This window comes from Aedes aegypti, chromosome 1 (assembly GCF_002204515.2).
Source record: "Aedes aegypti strain LVP_AGWG chromosome 1, AaegL5.0 Primary Assembly, whole genome shotgun sequence".
NCBI classification, from domain to species: domain Eukaryota; kingdom Metazoa; phylum Arthropoda; class Insecta; order Diptera; family Culicidae; genus Aedes; species Aedes aegypti.
Genome location: NC_035107.1, coordinates 68,597,872 through 68,617,613, shown reverse-complemented (window position 1 = coordinate 68,617,613; position 19,742 = coordinate 68,597,872). Strand labels below are relative to the sequence as shown.

The 19,742-nt window shown below is 42.9% G+C and overlaps 1 protein-coding gene across 2 annotated transcripts in view; it reads left to right on the top strand.

Annotated features, from left to right (window-relative positions):
• Positions 1–229: 229 nt before the first annotated feature.
• The window catches only part of LOC5564151 (serine/threonine-protein kinase tousled-like 2), a 397,741-nt gene continuing 378,228 nt past the window's right edge, over positions 230–19,742 (top strand). The window contains exons 1-3 of one of the 2 annotated variants that reach the window (XM_021838832.1): positions 230–1,560; positions 15,268–15,482; positions 15,750–15,835. In XM_021838832.1, the coding sequence (XP_021694524.1) occupies positions 15,437–15,482; positions 15,750–15,835 (132 nt within the window). In that variant the 5' untranslated portion in view covers positions 230–1,560; positions 15,268–15,436. The remainder of the gene's footprint in view (positions 1,561–15,267; positions 15,483–15,749; positions 15,836–19,742) is intronic. The other variant, XM_021838837.1, reaches the window with a different exon arrangement.

The window sequence follows — 19,742 nt, the reverse complement described above, 5'->3', positions numbered from 1 at the left end:
CTGAGAAAGACGAAATTCAGATCATCAAAAGTTTTTTACCACTTAAAAAAATCGCAATATTTATACGATGGTCCCTTCAATATCGAGTTAGGGAGAAATGACTTTATTTCAATCTAGTGTAAGTTAAGAAAAATGTTTTGATTATCTTGTTTCCATACTTCAATCAACATAGGAACTCTTCAGTAAAAATTAACAGTGTACTCCATGTTTGAGTCTCCGCATCGACGGTGCATCTCATCAGCGCTACGCAAAGACGTTTCACCTCTCAGAAGTTCGGTGTTCTGTTTGGACGAGATTTTCCCCGGAAAAATCGATTAAATCAAAGCGAGTGTCGCGAAAAGCTTAACCCACTTGTAGTTTGCAGTGCACATTTCGTGGAATTGATTCGTGATTTTACCGAATGGTAGTGAAATTGGTGAAAAGTTAACGTTCATTTCCGAACTGAATTTTCCGCTGATTGAAAAATGGGGCCCACGAGAAAGTGGTGTGCGTGCGGCAGCGGAGGCCGGTCCCGAAACGACGACGTTTGACTGTGTTGGTGAAGGAACACGGTCGACGAACAGCGCAACAAAGCGGAACTGTCAAAACAACCAGACGGGCTGCCTCTGTGTGCGTGCAATCAGCTATCAGACGGAAGAAGAAGAGCCAAAGGCGATTCTGGCGACAAAAACAAGAAAAGTACAAAATTCAACACTGCCTCTGCGCCTTGGATGCAAGGTTTGGAAGACGCGTGAACGGAAGAAACGGGAGGAAAAACGGAAAATATTGCACGACGACGACGTCGACGATGGTGTGGAAAAGATTATTTTCTTGCACGGGTCGTTCTCGCGTAAGATTCGGGAAGATTATTCCGGTGATTTAGTGGTGGAAATTTGGACGTTCGGAAGCTGCGATTTTTCGTGCAAATTTTTCTATATTCGTAAAACGGAACGACTCCCAAAAGGCCATTTGGAGAACGTTCGAAAAAACAACACCGTAAATAAGGGTCATTATGCTAATCGAATCACACTGACTGCGCGAGCGATAATTGATTAGAAGAGGATTTGGGAACCAACCAGCTGCCAATCGAATCGAAATGGAGAGTATGATTTACTCGAAGAAAAAGTACGATCCGTTGGAAGGGAACCTCAGACCAACGTTAACCCGGTCTTGATGGTAACAATCGTCGGAATAGTCTATCGGTGCCCCCTGGTGTTCGAGTGATAGCGTAAAAATTTGCGCAAATCTCGTCGGTCTTGATAAATTAGCTCTGGTGGTGCGTTCTGGGACAGAAGATAATTGGCAGCCATATTTAAGTTGTGTTGCATCGCGGTTTCGTTGTGGTGCTATTTAGTTTTTTTTCGTTCGCGGACGCGTTAAAGACAAGAAGATACTGATAGATTAGGACGGGAGGTTGTCCAATTGGTGCGGAGTACATCGGGACGAAGCATTCCGGAGATCGTACGAAGTTTGGTGCGGTTAAACTGTATTGGGAACAAAAGTGACGTGCAGTGTTTGGGAGGTTTCAAAACTGGAAAATCGTGACAGATTTGGACGGATTGGCTATCCATGTCTTTGTTGGTAAGTATTTTCTATGCTGGATTCTAATAAATGGTTTATATTTTTAGATTTTGCTGTAAACTTCTGGGAAGTTGATAAAGAGCTTCTCAAAAACTAAGGAAATACTTCTCATTAAAGCTTGAAAATGCTTTCAAATGCACGGTAAAACTATAAGAAGCTAAAAAAAACTTCCATTAGAAGCTTAGAATAGCTTTCATCTGGAGGTTGGAATAGAAGCTTGGAAAAGTTTCCAACAGAAGCTAGAAAAGATTCCATCAGAAGCTTACAAAAGCTTCCACCAGAAACTTGGAAAAGCTTTCGTCAGAAGCTTGCAAAAGCTTCCTCCAGAAGCTTGAAATAACTGCCATCCGACACATGGTAAAGCTTGGAAAAGCTTCCATCAGAAGCTTTGAGTAGTTTCATTTAGAAGCTTGAAAAGTTTTCATCAAAAGCTTGGCAAAGCTTCCATCAGAAGCTATGACAGCTTTTCCCCTGATAGCTGGAAATACTTCCTTCGGAAGCTTGGAAAAGCTTCCATCAGAAGTTTAGAAAAGTTTCCATCAGAAGCTTGGAAAAGCTCCCATCTGAAACTTCGAATAGTTTCCTTTAGAAGCTTGAAAAATTTTCTTTGAAAACTTGGAAAAGCTTCCATCAGAAACTATGTCAGCTTTCCCACTGAAAGTTGGAAATACTTCCTTCAGAAGCTTGGAAAAGCTTCCATCAGAAGCTTGGAAAAGCTTTCATCCGAAGCTTTAAAAAGCTTCCATCAGAAGCATGGAAAAGCTCCCATTAGAAGCTTTAAATAGTTTCCTTTAGAAGCTTGAGAAGTTTTCATTAGAAGCTTGAGAAGTTTTCATTAGAAGCTTGGAAAAGCTCCCATCAGAAGCTATGATAGCTGTCAAACTGAGAGTTGGAAATACTTCCTTCAGAAGCTTCCATCCAAGTTTTCATTAGAAGCTTGGAAGCCTTCCATTAGAAGCTATGACAGCTTTCCCACTGAGAGTTGGAAATGCCTCCATCAGCAGCTTCGAATAGTTTCCTTTAGAAGCTTTAAATGTTTTTATCAGAAGATTTGTTTGAAAAGCTTTTCACAAAAGATGCTTGGAAAAGATTTCATCAGGAGCTTGAAAAGCTTCCATCAGAAGCAGTGGCGACTCGTAACCTCACTTTCTACCTGTTCTACGGCTCTAAAAACGACTATTTCGACAAATTTAGATTATACATCAAAAAGTCAATTATTGAAATCGTCCTTTCTAACTAATCTCTACTCATTACATGCAAATTTGTTGCTGAAATTCAAGAATTTTTATTCGTGGAACAGGTAGATTTGAGGTTAGGGAATCGCCACTGATCAGAAGCATGCTAAAGCTTCCATCAGAAACTTACAAAAGCTTCCATCAGAAGCTCAAAAAAGCTTCCATCAGAAGTGCGCTGAATCACGTTTGATCCAGGCAGCCTTAGCGGCCACATAGCAACGACCATTGATTAGTTACTTACATTGTTGATTCAATAAAACATTCTGTATTTTTCCATCAAACGAACTAGACGTAGGTATTTTTAATTAGTTCTATGAAGAACAATTGGTGACGAAAGGATTTCAAAGCTACGAAGTTATTATGGAGGGACCACCAAGATTTTCGTGTGTAGACCAGTGGAAGATGTACCAGGAGAGGTTGGAATAGTACTCTCTGGCTGCGGACGTAGATGAGGAGCATAAATTCGTAAATTCGTAAAATCATCCTTCTGCTGTCAATTTCCCTAGAAGTCTATCAAACCGTGAAGAATATCTGCCATCCTCCAAAAACGAATGAGAACATGTACGATGAGCTGTGTGCACGTTTGCAGGGAAGATTTTGTCCGGCGGATTTGGTCATTTACCGGGAGCGAGCGATTTTCTACAGGGTTCGACAGGATTCAGGGCAAAGTGTTCAAGAATGGTACGTCCGTTTGAAGAAGCTGTCCCTGAATTTGAAGAACATTTGGACCATGCGCTGAAGGATATTTTCGTGACGGGCCTTCAACCAGGTCCGATTTTCCGAACGTTTGTGTGAAGAAGAGGACACCGTTGCTCAAGCTTGTGGCGAAACGAGAAGCAACTTTGAAAAAACTGAGTAGTTCTTGAAGTAAACAAGATTAGCGAAAGGAAGGCAAGCTATGGGGCGAAGTCTGCGAAGAAACCAAGTTCAGCAGTTTGCTATCCGTGTGGTAAGAACAATCGCGATTTTCGAAGCAGCCAGTACCGGAGCTATGTTTGCAAGATTTGCAAGGAGAAAGGTCACATTGCCGTGGTCTGTCCGCAAAAGCCGAAGGAGAACTCTGGAAGAAAAGAAAGCAAAGTCAATCATTTGAAGCTGCTGCTCTGACCCTTATTTCGTGAATGTTGCTATTATTGGACATATGAAGAAGTTTGAGATGGATACAGGATCACCGATTACGATAGTTCCAGAAGCGTTTCATCAAAGCCAGTTTGGAGAGTTTATATTCCGGCGGTGAGGCTACACCGAAAGGAGCAATTTGTTCTAGCATAGTTGGCCAAGAAGTTGTCATTGAAGAAGGACGCAGCCCATTGATCGGACGAGAGTCTATTGGGGAGTTGCTGAATTTGCGCATCGGCAAGCTGGATACGGAGTCATCAGAGAAGCATGGAAAGGAGCTGTAGGAAGTTTTAGATCGTTACGGAAAATTGTTCGATGGAGCGTTGGGCCGTAGTACTCGAGGTCAACTGCACTGGCAATTGAAGCCGAATACCGAGTCAAAGTTTTTCAAACCAAAGAAGATACCAATTTCGTTCCAATCCAAGGTGGAGGAAGAATTGGAAAATCTGGAGAAAACAGGCATTATTTCAAAGGCAGGAACCGCTGACTGAGGAACTCTTTTGATTCCAGTTTTGAAGAAAGATAGCTCAATTCGCCTATGCGCTAATTACCGGGTAACCGTCAACCCGTTTCTTGAAGACAAGCGGTACCCAATGCCGGTTGTGGAAGATTTGTTTGACGCGCTGCAAGGAGGTAAACTGTTTTCGAAGTTGGATTTGAAGTCAACATATAATCAACTTGAGCTAGAAGATGAGGCCAGGAGAATATTAGCATGGAGCACACACAAAGGCATTTATCACGTAAAACGATTGCCGTTTGGAACAAAACCGGCCTGTGCGATTTTTCAAGAGACCCTAGAGAAGCTACTACAAGATTGTCGTGGATGCGTCAATTTCCTCGATGATGTTTTCGTAAACGGTGCAACAGCTAGTGAGCATATAGTAACTTATCAAGAGTCTTGGAAAAGCTTTTGGAAGCAGGATTCCGCCTGAATCTAGAAAAACGAGAGTTGTTGGGACACATCGTAGATGGTGATGGACTATATAAAGATCCAGAGAAGGTTGGAGCTATTATGGATGTTCCAAGACCTGAAAATGTGAAAGCGTTGCGAGAGTTCCTCGAGATGATAATGTGTTACGTTAAATTCATTCCGAATATTTCAACAAAGAAAGACGACCGATACAATTGGTCAGCTGGATGCGATACGCCTTTCGAAACCATCAAGCAGATATTATGTTCCGACAACGTTTTAACTCCGTACAATGCAGAATTGTCTGTTGTGTTAATTACTGATGCTTCGGTCAAAGGCGTCGGCGCTGTACTCTTGCAAGTGTTCCTAGATGGAAGTCAGCGGCCAGTAACATTCATTCCGAGAGTGCTGAAGAATCATGAGCAAGGATATTCCCCTTTGGACATGGAAGTGCTGACTGTTTATTATGCTGTACGAAAATTGAGTGGCTACTTACTTGGAAGAACATTTACGATTTTGACGGACCATCAACCTTTAGTGTCGATATTTGAACGAAAAGGAATTCCAGATATGGTATTTGGCAAGCTACAACGTTGAGCCAAAGACAAATTAAAGACCCCCATGTCCCTTGCAGTTGCCCAAAATTTTGTGGCTCATAAGGTAATCTAGAAGGCCGTGAAAAGTGTACTGCGATCTGTCAAACTTGGGTACCTTTTGCACTACCGAGGGACCAAATGCAGTACTAGAAGTGGTACCTAATCTGAGCCCGAGTGTGACGGACCTGGTTGAGCTGTGTAACACTCATATGTTTTGTGCCAGTCTAAGAATATTCCCTTTTTGTTCATAACCAAAAGATAAGCAAGCTTTAAAAGTAGCTTTTGTGCCCTAGAGAGTAAAGCTTAAGTAAGTGTTGCGCAAGGTGCATAACCAAAGGCGAATGAACTGGACGCTTATGAAATAATCGATACGTTATGGTATTTTCCGCAAATTAACTTGTACCTGGTCCTTTGATGTTAGAAAACCCACCAATCGGGAAAAGTTTTTAGATTTTTTTGAGTCCTCCAGAGCTGACCAATAAAAAAGAACGTACAAAAAAGACTGTACACGATTAGGTGGAAATTGCGTCGCAGCAAAAAGGTTCGAACAAATCTTTAGCGCGTGATTCATTTTATTCTGGTGGAGTCAGTTAAAGTGAACGGATCATTCTCCGAAGTAGTAAACTTTTCTTCAAAAGTGAAAGTCTTTGTTCGAAAGTGAACTTATCGTTAATTTGTGAGCTTTGAGTTCTGTTAGCATAGTAACCCACGAATTAAATAGATAATCATAGTGTGCCATTCAATATTGTACAAATTAATAAATCAGTTTAGCCTCAACATATCAAACCAAGCAGACGTGTTTCATTCAATTGTCCATTAGGTTATGGCCTCCAGGCAGTTGCTAAGGAAACGGCTCTGTTTGGTGAGGTGAAAATTTTTTCAAACCTGAAGCAAATTTTCTGAAGAGATGGCTGAAGAAGAAAATGGAGTTCAAGATGGTTCCAGGAATCAAGCCTCCGTTGGAAATCGTTGGCCGGGCAGCACGGTATCGTTGCCGGTGCGGCAAGTTTACTACAGCTCGTGGTCTTTCGCGACCAAAATGATCCTGATCAAGGAACGAACATGGTGCGCAGTGAAAGACCGACAGGATGGTGATCCGGCGGTAAGCGACGAGGTTTCCGAGCAAGCTTTGGCCACGATATGTCTGAACATCGATCCCAAGATTTACGGACTAGTGCGGAACGCTAAAACCGCAAAAGAAGCGTGGGACAATTTGCGCAATACCTAAGAGCATAGCGGATCGACCCGGAAGATTGGCCTGTTGAGAAGATTAACGGTAATTCGACTGGTTGGCGCTGAACGGGATGAAGAGGTCATTTGCCAGCAACTCAGGACTACGTGAACGAACTGTTTACGACGAGTCACCAGCTTTCGGAAGTAGGATTTGAAGTGGACGACACCTGGCTGGCGAGCTTGCTGATGAAAGGTCTACCGAAACAGTACGAGCCGATGATCCTAGGATTGGAGTCGTCGGGTATGAAGCTTACGGCAGACATCGTCAAGGCGAAAATCTTACAAGATGTGAAGGTCGGCAGTGATTGCAAGTCAAGCGATGGTGCGTTCTACAGTCATCCGAGACTGGAGCAGAAATCTGGAGAAAAATCTGCGATAAAGTGTTTCCGGTGCAAGAAGTCGGGACACTACGCATCCCAATGCCAGAAGAAACCCAGTGAGAGAAAGGGAACCCGAGGAGAAGCCCGTGGTAAGCAAAGTGGTTACGCTGCATTCTACGCGGCGTACAATGCAGTGAAGTCGTCAGAGGACAATGTCGACTGGATCTTCGATTCCGGTGCAACAACGCATCTGTGCCGAAACAAGAAGCTCTTGGAAGAAGCTGAGAAGGTGTTGTCAAGTATTAACGTTGCGAATAATGGCAAAGCTTCCGTCATCTCGAAGGGCGTCGTCAATCTGGAAGCCGACATTGGAGGTTCATCATGTAGCATCACCATGAAGGATGTGCTGTGTGTTCAAGATTTAGCCTTGAATCTATTATCCGTGGGTAAGATTTGCCAGAGCGGATATCAGGTGACGATCGAGAAGCAATCATGCAAGGTCGTTAGCCCCACGAAGGAGACCGTAGCAATTGGACAGTATTCGGATGGCCTCTACAAGCTGAAGTTGGTCAAGGATCCGACGGTTCATGTGGCACGGGAGCAGAACAGTTCTCAACTGTGGCATCGTCGATTGGGACATCTCTCCGTCGGCGGTATGAAGCGGCTGAAAAATATAGCGACAGGCATACAGTTTGAAGGAGAGGACATGGAAAAATGTGTTTCCTGCATACAAGGTAAGCACCAGCGGCAACCGTTCAAGGTGAAAGGTCATCGTGCTGATCGGGTGCTCGAGCTGGTTCACTCCGATCTGTGTGGGCCGATGGAGACGGCATCGTTGGGAGGAAGTAGATACTTCTTGACATTCATCGATGATGCAAGTAGGAAAGCGTTCGTGTATTTTTTGAAATCAAAGTCGGACGTTTAGGAAGCATTCCAAGATTTCAAGTCTTTTGTCGAGAACCATATGGGAGAGCGAATCAAGCGGATCAGAACGGACTACGGCAAGGAGTACGTTAATCGTGCGATACGACGGTGCTTGCGTCAAGCTGGCATCCACCACGAGACAACGGTTCCGTACAATCCGGAGCAGAATGGGCTTGCAGAATGGATGAACCGAACATTGGTGGAGCGCGCTAAGAGTATGCTGTTTGATGCCGGGCTTGGAAAGCGATTCTGGGTGGAAGCGGTTGCTACTGCTTCGTACGTCGTCAACCATTCACCGACCAATGGTCTCCAAGTCACACCTGAAGAGAAGTTCACGGGAATGCGTCCCGATTTGTCGCACCTACTTGTTTTTGGAAGCGAGGTCATGGTGCATGTTCCTAAGAAAAAGAGGCGAAAATGGGACGAGATATCAGACCGTTGCATCTTCATGGGCTACAGTGAGAACTCGAAAGCGTACAGAGTGTACAACTTCAAGACGCAGGACGTAGCAGTCAGTCGTGACGTCATATTCCTGAAGGAAGGTCAAGTTACACCGAGAGAGGAAGATCCCACCCAAGAGGCACCTTTCGAAATGGTTGTACAGAATGAGATGGAAGTTGCAGAGGAACAAGTCGTTGAAGTTGAAGAAGATCTGCAGGCGCAAGATGACGAGCTCAGTGAACCCGAGTTCGAGGAATCAGAGACGCCGACAAGACGCTGATCGACTCCGAACTACAATCTGCTGCGCTCCTTCCACAACCAGATGACCCACAACAGTTGGTAAGGCGCAGTGCGAGGGAGCGCGTAACCCCAGGCAAGTATCGAGATTTTCATTTGGGTCTCAGTATTCTTCCTGACGAAAGTTCCCAAATTCCACAGCTTTGCGATGTACCAGGCGATGTGAGCGTTGACCCTCAGACGTTCCAGGAAGCGATTTCGTGCGTGAACAGCGACCGTTGGAATGAGGCGATGGTCGTTGAGTATCGGGCACAGATGGAGAATCAGACCTGGGAGCTCGCCCAGTTGCCTTTTGGAAGGAAGGCACTTCGTTGCAAGTGGGTGTATACGGTTAAGACCAATCCAGATAAATCCACCGAGCGGTACAAACCCCGTTTGGTGACCAAGGGCTACTCTCAAATCAAGGGTGTCCACTACGAAGAAACCTACTCGCCCGTGGTCCGGTATGCTACCATCCGCTACTTGATGTCGTTAGCTGCCAGGTTGGACCTGAAGATTCACCATATGGATGCAGTAATCGCGTTCCTGCAAGGTGAACTAGGGGAGGAGGAAATTTATATGGAGCAGCCAGAAGGATTCGTTAACCCTGATCGTCCGAGGAGTGTCTGTAAGCTGAAGAAAGCGATATACGGACTGAAGCAAGCTAGCCGAATTTGGAACCAGAAGCTTGATAGAGAATTAACGCGCTTTGGATTGAAGCAATCGAAGTTCAACACGTGCGTCTATTACCGGATTGAAAACTGACAGATCCTGATAGTAGCGGTATATGTCGACGACCTTCTCGTATTTTCCAACAACCAGCGTTGGGTGAACCATCTCAAGAAGCAGCTTACATCGAAGTTCGTGATGAAGGATCTTGGATTGGCCAACAAAGTCCTTGGAATCCGAGTGACACGACAGAAGGAGACTGTGTGTTTGGATCAAGAGCAGTACATTAAGCAGCTACTCGAACGGTTCGGCATGGGGGAATGTGATCTAATTGCGACTCCGGCGGACCATAATCAAAAACTGACGAAGCAGATGAGCCCGAGCAGCGAGGAAGAACGAAACCAGATGCAAAAAGTTCCGTTCCGTGAGCTGGTAGGAGGACTACAGTTTCTGGCGTGTTGCACGCGTCTGGACATAAGTTTTGCCGTGAATGCAGTCAGCCAGTTTACCAGTGATCCAGGCAAACCGCACTGGACGGCAGCGAAGCGTATTTTGCGGTACCTGAAAGGAACTAAAGAGATAAAAATTATTTACAGGAAGCAAGGAGACGAAAGTTTGACTGGCTTCAGTGATGCAGACTGTGGAAACGACGTTGAGACGCGGAGATCCATCACGGGATATGTCTTCATGAAGTCAGGCGGACCGATTTCGTGGAATTGTCGAAGGCAATCGACAGTGGCCTTGTCGATAACTGAAGCGGAATACTTGGCGGTATCGGCAGCAGCCCAAGAAGCTATCTGGTGGCGAGGATTACGGCAGGAGCTATCCGGCGTTGCTGAGAAAATTACAATCTATTGCGACAACAAGAGCGCAATTCACCTAGCGGAAAGGGAAGTCGGTTATGCTCCACGCAGTAAGCACATCGACATTCATAATCATTTCGTGCGGGAGAAGATCGAAGAGAACGTGATTGGTTTGTAGCATGTTGGCAGTCAACAACAGTTGGCTGATCTACTGACGAAGGAGGTTCCGGCTCCCAGATTCGAAACCGAAAGACAAACAATTGGAATTGGACGGATTCTCGGTTGAGGGGAGATGTAAGCATAGCAACCCACGAATTAAATAGATAATCATAGTTTGCCATTTAATATTGTACAGATTAATAAATCAGTTTTGCCTCAACATATCAAACCAAGCAGACGTGTTTCATTCAATTGTCCATTAAGTTCGAACTCGAAGTAAGTTCGCGAGTTTGCCATAATTATTCAAATAAAAGGATTAATCGAATGGTTCAGTATTTTGAATTTTCAGAGTTTGACCGGTAAATTGAATAAAGTGAATAATTTATTGTGATTAGTCAGGTAAGCCTTTAGTGAAGAATTATTATGAAATTCATGTTAGTGAGAATTTATCACGTTGAATAGGCATCGTCAAACCCATCCAACGTGGGCAGCTTGTCCAGGCTGGTGCAAATTGTCCCTGGATTGTCCTGAGTCACTTCGAGTCCACGTGATCGGGAATCGTCCACGTGTTCCAAGAGTGTTCCGACTACGGAGTCCCTTCCCGTATCTAGCCGAAGACTGTTCCAACTAGTGGGCCATTGTGGGTGGAAAATCTCGTCCAACAATCAAGCTTTCCCCCGAATCAATAAGACGTGAGCTTGTGCCCAAGTGTGTGCTCGACTCGTCGATATGTAATCGAGCAGAATTATCGACGATTGGACTTGTTTCGCCAAAGCGTGAGGCGTAGAGCAACAGCAACCTGCTCTCACTCCACTAACTGCCAGGGACGCCTCTACCCTGATGATCGTGCCCACGCGCGAGTCTACCGAATAGCACACGTTCCTATTAGAATCCGACGAAGCTTCCCTGCCGTCGAGGGACGATCAAGCCATCGCCGTTGGAGCACCAGGCCGATGCAGTTAAGATCAGATCCACACTAGCTCTTGAACTGATTAATAGTATCCGAAAAATTGTATATATAGAAAAAGAAAGTTAAATGCGTGACGTCACCAGACTAGATACTAGGTTTTAATGAATTTTCACAATAAATTGAGAGCTTGCATATCGTTTTAATAGGTCCTATGCAACTCTCTAAATTCATTTTTCTAAAATAAATTCGTTTAAATTGACTTTGTTTCATAATACTGGAGAATTGTTTTTCACGTTTTGGAAGCTGCGATGTTCTTGTATCTATATATCTTGTATTCATATAGAAAGAGGTATTCGTCATTTAATATCAGCACCCTTTAGTCCCTGCTCAAACGATTATAACGATTATGAAGATGAAGGCTCGTGGAGGCGACACTGAAACAATAGTTCATGTTCCTGATGATGAGTATCTATCCGCGGAAGACGATGACCAGGTCACAGTCGTGAGAATGGAGTATATGTCACCACAAGCAATCGGGTGGTGCGAAATCCAGACCGCTATAAGCTTACGGGGGAGATGTGCTGTAGCACGTTTGATCCAGGTAGTCTTAGCGGTCACACAGCAACGACCATTGATTAGTGCATCCGTTGTTGATTCAATAAAACATTCATTATGTATTATCCTATCAAACTAACCACATTTTTTTAAATTAGTTAGTTCGATACGGTACAATAAGCTTACAAAAGCTATCATCAGAAGCTTGGTAAAGATTCCTTCAGAAGCTTGCAAAAGCTTCCACCATTAGCTTACAAAATCTTCTATCAGAAGGATGCCAACTCTTCCACTAGAATGTTTCAAAAAATTTCATCAGAAGCTTAAAAATGCTTTCTTTTACCTTGTAAAAGCTTGTAAAATCTTCCATCAGAAGCTTAGAAAAGTTTCCACCAGAAGCTTGGAAAAGTTTCTATCAGAAGCTTGGAAAAGCTTCCATCAGAAGCTTAGAAAAGAAGAAATTTTCTATCAGAAGCTTGGAAAAGTTTCCATCAGAAGCTTGAAAAGTTTCGATCAGAAGCTTGAGAAAGCTTCCATCAGAAGCTTGGAAAAGTTTCCAACAGAAGATTGGAAAAGCTTCCATCAGAAGCTTGGAAAAGCTTCCATCAGAAGCTTGGTAATGCTTCAGTCAGATGCTTGAAAAAGCTACCATCAGAAGCTTAGAAAAACTTCCATTAGAAGCTTAATACCCCTTATATTAGAAGCTTGAAAAAGCTCCCATCAGAAGCTAGTTTTCATCAAGCGTGGAAGAGTTCACATCAGATGCTTGAAACGCTTCTATCAGAAGCTTGGGAAAGCTATCGTCAGAAGCTAGGAAAAGCTTCCATCAGAAGCTTGGAAAAGCTTCCGTAAGATGCTTAGAAAAGCTTCCATCAATAGCTTGGAAAAGCTTCCACCAGAAGCTTGGAAAAGTTTTCCACCAGAAGCTAGGAAAAGTTTCTATCGAAAGCTTGGAGAAGTTTCCACCAGAAGCTTTGAAAAGCTGCCACCAGAAACTTGGAGAAGTTTCCACCAGAAGCTTGGAAAAGTTTCCTCCAGAAGCTTGGAAAAGTTTCGATCAGAAGCTTGAAAAAGCTTCCATCAGAAGTTTGGGAAGCTTTGAAAAGCTGCCACTGTAAGCTCACAAAAGCTGTCACCAGCAGCTTGCAAAAGCTTCTATCAGAAGCTTAGTAAAGCTTCCATCAGAAGCTTAGTAAAGCTTCCATCAGAAGCTTAGAAAAGCTTCCATCAGAAGCATAGAAAAGCTTCCATCAGAAGCTTACGAAACCTTCCTTCAGACGCTTGTAGAAGCTTCCACCAGAAGCTTGCAAAAGTTTTTATCAGAAGCTTAGAAAGCTTCCACCAGAAGCTTGGAAAAGCTTCCACCAGAAGCTTGGAAAATGTTCAATCAAAAGCTTGGAAAATCTGCCACCAGAAGTTTGCAAAAGTTTCTATCAGAAGCTTAGAAAAGCTTCCATCAGAAGCTTAGAAAAGCTTCCATCAGAAGCTTAGAAAAGCTTCCATCAGAAGCTTAGAAAAGCTTCCATCAGAAGCTTACGAAACCTTCCTTCAGACGCTTGTAGAAGCTTCCACCAGAAGCTTGCAAAAGTTTCTATCAGAAGCTTAGAAAAGCTTCCACCAGAAGCTTGGAAAAGCTTCCATCAGAAGCTGGCAAAAACATCATCCAGAAGCTTGGAAAAGCTTCCACCACAAGCTTGGAAAAGCTTCCACCAGAAGTTTGGAAAATTTTCTATCAGAAGATTGCAAAAGCTTGCATCAGAAGCTTGGAAACAGCTTGCAAAACCTTCCACCAGAAGTTTGTAAAAGCTTCCACCAGAAGCCTCGAAAAGCTTCCATCAGAAGCTTGCAAAAGCTTCCATCAGAAGCTTGGAAAAGCTTTCATCAGAAGCTCGATAAAGCTTTCATCAGAAGCTAGGAAAAGCTTTCATCAGAAGCTTGGTAAAGCTTTCGTCAGATGCTTGGAAAAGCTTCCATCAAAAGCTAGTAAAAGTTCCCATCAAGCTTGGAGGAGCTCCCATCGGAAGCTTGAAAATCTTCCATTAAAAGCTTAGAAAAGTTTCCATCAGAAGCTTGCAAAAGCTTCCATCAGAAGCTTGGAAAAGCTTCCATCAAAAGCTAGTAAATGTTTTCATCAAGCTTGGAGGAGCTCCCATCGGAAGCTTGAAAAGCTTCCATTAGAAGCTTGGAAAAACTTCCATCAGAGGCTTTGAAAAGCTTTCATCAGAAGCTTGGTAAAGCTTTCGTCAGATGTTCAGAAAAGCTTTCATCTGAAGCTTGGAAAAGCTTTCATCAGATGCTTGGAAAAACTTCCATCAGAAGCTTGGAAAAGCTTCCATCAGAAGCTGGGAAAAGCTTCCATCAGAAGCTTGGAAAAGCTTAGAAAAGCTGCCACCAGAAGCATGGAAAAGATTCCATCAGAAGCATAGAAAAGCTTCCTTCAGAAGCATAGAAAAGCTTCCATCAGAAGTTTAGAAAAGCTTCCATCAGAAGCATAGAAAATCTTCCACCAGGAGCTTGCAAAAGCTACCTACAGAAGCATGGAAAAATATTTAATAAGAAACTTGGAAAAGCTAAGCCAGAAAAAGTGTGGAATACAATCTTAGGAAAGCTTCAAAAAAGGATGTAAAAGCTTGGCTAGGTATCCAACAGAAGTTTAGAATAGCTTACATTATAAACTTGGAGAGGCTTCCATCAGAAACCAAAAAAAGTGTCTAACATGGAAAGGTTTCCAACAGAAGTTTGGGAAAGCTTCTTACAGAAGTATTGGGAAGCTATGCTTAGAAGCTTAGTTCTGTAAGAAGGCTTTCAAGCTTTTCTGGGTAGTTTTTACTCGCTTCTAGGGAAAGGTTTCTTAGCCTTTGCAAGCCTCTGTGGAAGGCCTTGCTAAGCTTCTGTGGAATGTTTTTCCAAGTTTGTGTGGGATGCTTTTCCAGATACCTGTGGGATGCCTTTCCAATTCCTGTAACAATTCAAACTAAAAAAAATCATTGCAAGGCCCCTCATGCTTTTTTTTCTGCGGTACGACGCTTCTGCCTACATTATTCAACTCTCACTCAAATTGCCACTTGAATTTCTATTTTCCGATCGAGTGATCATATTCTGCCCGACTTGGTACCGCTATTTATAGAACGAACCTATCGCGGGACGGAGTCGAGTTGGTAAATAAGTAAAAAGGAACGTTAGCGCAGCGGGAACATTGTTTTTCCACTTGTTTTGCAATTCGATTTCAAAGTAAGCAGCAAACAGAGGATGATGGTTCCTCCGATACTTTCGTCGAATGCTAGGTACAATGCGTCATCGATCTGGATGTTTGAAATTGTTGTTGGCATTTCTCGCCTATCAAGAGGTTCTGCACGGAAATTAGAGCTTTCGTGTGGTGTTTCAACTTATTACAAGTCTACCTGGAGATGTTCGACTTTTCAAAGATGTCAATAAGTTTCAGAGGCATGCTTCTTATAAATTGCGAAGTGATCCATTTATCAATTTTCCGATTCAGAAAGTGTATTACAATTAATTTACAATAGTTTAACTTCTAATAATTGTTTCAAATCCATTTACAGGTTTCGCAACCCAGCAAGCATCAAGAACTGAAGAGCCGTAGCAAACCGAAAACTAGTAGAAATTTTACAATCAATTCAAAACCCTCACCCCATAGTTGAATGAAACTACTTTCCGGCTCTGGTTCTCACGGTGGTGGCACTCGCCGAATAATCATCATCATCCCCACAAATGAGTGACAGACGCCGTTCCCGTGCCGGAGGAGGTGGAGGCGGAGGTGAGCCCGTATTTTTTCCGGGGAAAAATAGGTGGTTTGCCTATGTAGAAAGAAACGATCTGATTCTGATTCGCGCTATTCGCTTGTTTTCGGTTTGTTCTGATTCTTCTTTTCCCTAGTTCTACGGTGCTTTCTTTGGTTGCGATGCTTTTTCATTTATTGTATCATGTACCTACGCACATTTCTAGAACTGAGATTCTCATTTCAGCTCAAAAAGGTAATTTCTTTGTTATAGGTGGATTAATCGGAATGTTTGTCCAATTTCAGGTGCGTCAATCAAGATGGAGCACTTCCAAGCAGCACTGGATCCTCGTAAGCAGGAGCTACTCGAGGCCCGTTTCCTGGGAGCAAGGGTGAGTTTCAATTGGTTAAGTGACAGATTTCTAAATGTTTAATGATGATTTTCGAATAACTATTTGGTTGTCGAACACCTCAGCTAAATCATGTACATACTCATTAATTTTCTCAGATAATGTGGAAACGTTCAGCGGCCTCCGACATTCGTGTCGCAATGATTTTCCCCCATTATAACGAAATTAAATTAATTTTCGAACAATATGTTCCCATCGTCAGGGGAATGATCCGATGTAGATGTCGTTGTCGTCGGTTGTTTCGCAGCAAAGCTCAGCTCGCGCTTCTGACTGCAGCATGTTGGCAGTTGGGTGGCTGGAGGTTGCTCTCCCAATGATCGGGCAAAGTTTGTATATTTACTTTTTCCGTCATCATCGTCTCCTTGTCTCTTTCAGTGCAGTGGTTTGTCCTTGTGCGGCACCTAACCTAGGATGCTAGTGGAAAATTATATAACGACCACCGGTGGCTTTCAGGAGGGACTCTGGAAAATGTTTTTCCAGGGGTCTGATGAAATCACTCCCAGGGTTCTGACAAAATCCTTTTCAGGATTTTGACGGAATTCTTCCCAGGATTCAGACAGAAACCTTCCAAGAATTCTGACTGAATACTTCAAGACCAACAATTGAAAAGGCCTCAATTCCAAAATGTAAACAAATTGGGTTTCTGCTGATTTAAGTGTATAAGAGCCTATTCTTACTGTATCATACAATAGTCATGCAAAAATATGCATGAAAGTTGAAAAAATATCATTTTTCTAAAAGGCCCCATCTCATTTCTCGATATTTAGGATATTAGTCGCAAATGCGGCCTTTTCCCAAAAAGGCCCCATTTCTATATTTACTTGAAACCGAGTTGAGGCCTATTAAACAAACATCAAAATTGCAACTAAAATTACGAAAAAATGTTTCAAATTTACTAAGCAGATACAAGTTATACTTCAGCCGCTCCGCTCCATGTATTATTTTACACAGCGATAGTCTCAACAGCGAACATAATCAAATTTTTCGTCGGGTTCCTGTGGAGTGATGTATTTTGTATCATACTACCTAATAATACCTGTGTCAGCATGTCTGTACTTCACGACTTATTGATGACAACACGATTTCGTTACAATTACATGAAACATAACGTACAATTGAAATATTACTTCAATTGAACAAATATTTCCATATAATTGCTCGACGACACTCTCGCTTAGCACATCCATTGTGTTTATCGATGACGATGATTGAATAAATCACATACCTAATCGACCGCACGAATCTCCTCTTGCTGCAGAGATCCCATGTACCTTGCTTTACCACGTAACACTCTTCTACACTTCAATTATCGTATTTTATCATGAATATTGAATGATTTTCAAAAGGCCACATCTGAAGATGATGAAAAAACAAGCCACAACTAGAAGGCCTCAACACATTTTAGAGTAAACAAAGGCGTCAACTCACAGGCCTCATCAGCGTCGGCCGGCGTCTATGGGCACAAATGAAAAGGGCTGCATAGCTTTTGGTGAAATATAAGCCTCATTTCCTTTGACTCGTTTTTTTAGCAGGATTTTTTGCTAAAATGATAGTAATGAATATTCATAGCTATAAATCAGTTTTTCCATCGGCTTTCTGGACGATAAAATAACATAAAATGCGTAAATTCATAATTTAAATTTGATTTATTGTTTGACAAAACAAGATTGCATTTTTCTCATTGTTTACTTTTTGGAAATGAGGCCTTTTGAATTGTTAGTCCTGACTTTTCAGGATTTTATTGAAATCCTTCCCAGGATCGTAAGGGAATTCTTTCCAGGATTGTGACGAAATATTATTTCCCAAGATTCAAACGGAATCCCTCCCATGATGCTGACTAAAACCATCCCAAGATTGTGACAGAATCCTTTTCAGGATTCTGACGGAATTCTTCCCAGGATTATGATGGAATTCTTCCCAGGGTTCTGACGAAATCACTCCAAAGGTTCTGACGAAATCCAGCCCAGGATTCTGAAGGAATACTTCCCAAAATTCTAACGAAATCCTTGCCAGGATTCTGACGGATTCCTTTTCAAAATTCTGACGGAATCCTTGCCAAGATTCTGACGAAATCCTTGCTACAATTCTGATGGAAATCTAATTCTAATTCCCAGGATTCTGACGGCATCCTTCCCAAGATTCAAACGGCATCCTTTGCAGGATTCTGACAGAATCGATCCCAGGATTCTGACGGAATCCTTCCTAAAATTTTGTCGGAATTCTTGCCATGATTCTAACAGATTTCTTGTCAGAATCCTAGCGGAATTCTTCCAAGATTCTGCCGGAAACTTTTCCCAGGATTCTAACGGAATCTTTCCCAGGATTCTGACGGAATCTTATCTACGATTCTTATAGAATCCTTACCAGGAATTCAACCCAGGATTCTGAAGTAAACTTTGACAGGATTCTAACGGAATCCTTCTCAGGATTCTGACGGAATCCTTCCCAGGATTCTGGCGGAATCACTTCCATGATTCTGACGGAATCCAACCCTGGATTCTGAAGGAATTCGTCCCAAGATTCTGACGGAATCCTTCCCAAAGTTCTGACGAAATCTTTCTCAAAATTCTGACTGAATCTTTGTCACGATTCTGACGGAATCCTGCCAAGGATTCTGACGGAATCTTTTCCAGAGTTCTGACGGAATCCTTCCCAGGATTTTGACAGAATCCTTTCCTGGATCTTGACGAAATCCTTTTCAGGGTTAGTATGAAATTCATCCCGGGATTCGAATGAAATCTTTCCCAGGATTATGACAAACCCCTTTCCAGAGTTTGGACGAATTCTTTCACAGGATTCGGACGTAAACCTTTACATGATTCTGGCGGAATCAGTCCCAGGGATCTGACAGAATCATTTTCAGGATTCTGACGGAATTTGTTCCCAGGATTCTGACGACATTCTTCCCAGGATTCTGACGGATTCTTTCCCAGGATTCTGATGAATTCCTTCCCAGGATTCTGACGGAATCCTTTTCACAATGTTGACAGAATCCTTGCCAGGAATTCAGACGTAATCCTTTCCAGGATTCGGATAAAATCCTTCCCAGGACTCTGACAAAACCCTTCCCAGAATTCGGACGAATTCCTTCACAGGATTCTCAGGATTCTGATGAAATCTTTCACAGTATTCTGAAAAAAATTTCACATGGTTTTGAAAGACTTTCTCTGGAAACCCTTAGACTCAGATAGTCAAGTAGGTACAAATTGTTTTATCAGCTCAATCTGAAATGTGTCGAACCCCCATTCCCTACAGCACCACGGCCGCCTATGCACGTCACTGGAAGCCATCACCCCAAACCCGCTTAGCAACTCCCGGAACAACACTTATGATAGTACTTCATGGTATATAATAATAAGGTGCAGCGCGCGTACGGCTGAAGGACTTTTGGCGTGTAGTTAGTGATCGGAAGTTGGGAGAACGCAGAGCAGGGTGCATCCACTGACTGCTGTGGAATTCAGCAACTAGGGCTACGGTCTTCGCTTCATTCCGATTCTTCCGATTTGATTTCATTTGTCAAACCTTGACGGGAACAAGTGCTCCCGCTCGTTTCCGAATTTTGGACGAGAGAAGCCCACTGCTGCATATATCGACCACAACGGCTGCTAGGCTGCCATTGCATCCTGGGACCTATGCAAGAGAACACCAACTTATAGGGATGCCTGGTTGTTTTTTTTGAAAAATCTGAATCAATTAAAAAAAGTCTAGATCTCCTATGTCGCAGGGTGTCTACTACCTGGAAAAACCTGGAAAACCTGGAATTATCAGGGAATTTTATTCAACCTGGAAAAAACCTGGAATTCTCAGGGAATTTCGATCACAATCAGGGAAATTATTTTGAAGCAGTAATTCATGATAAAATATGTTCACGACAAAGGATTTTTGCGTT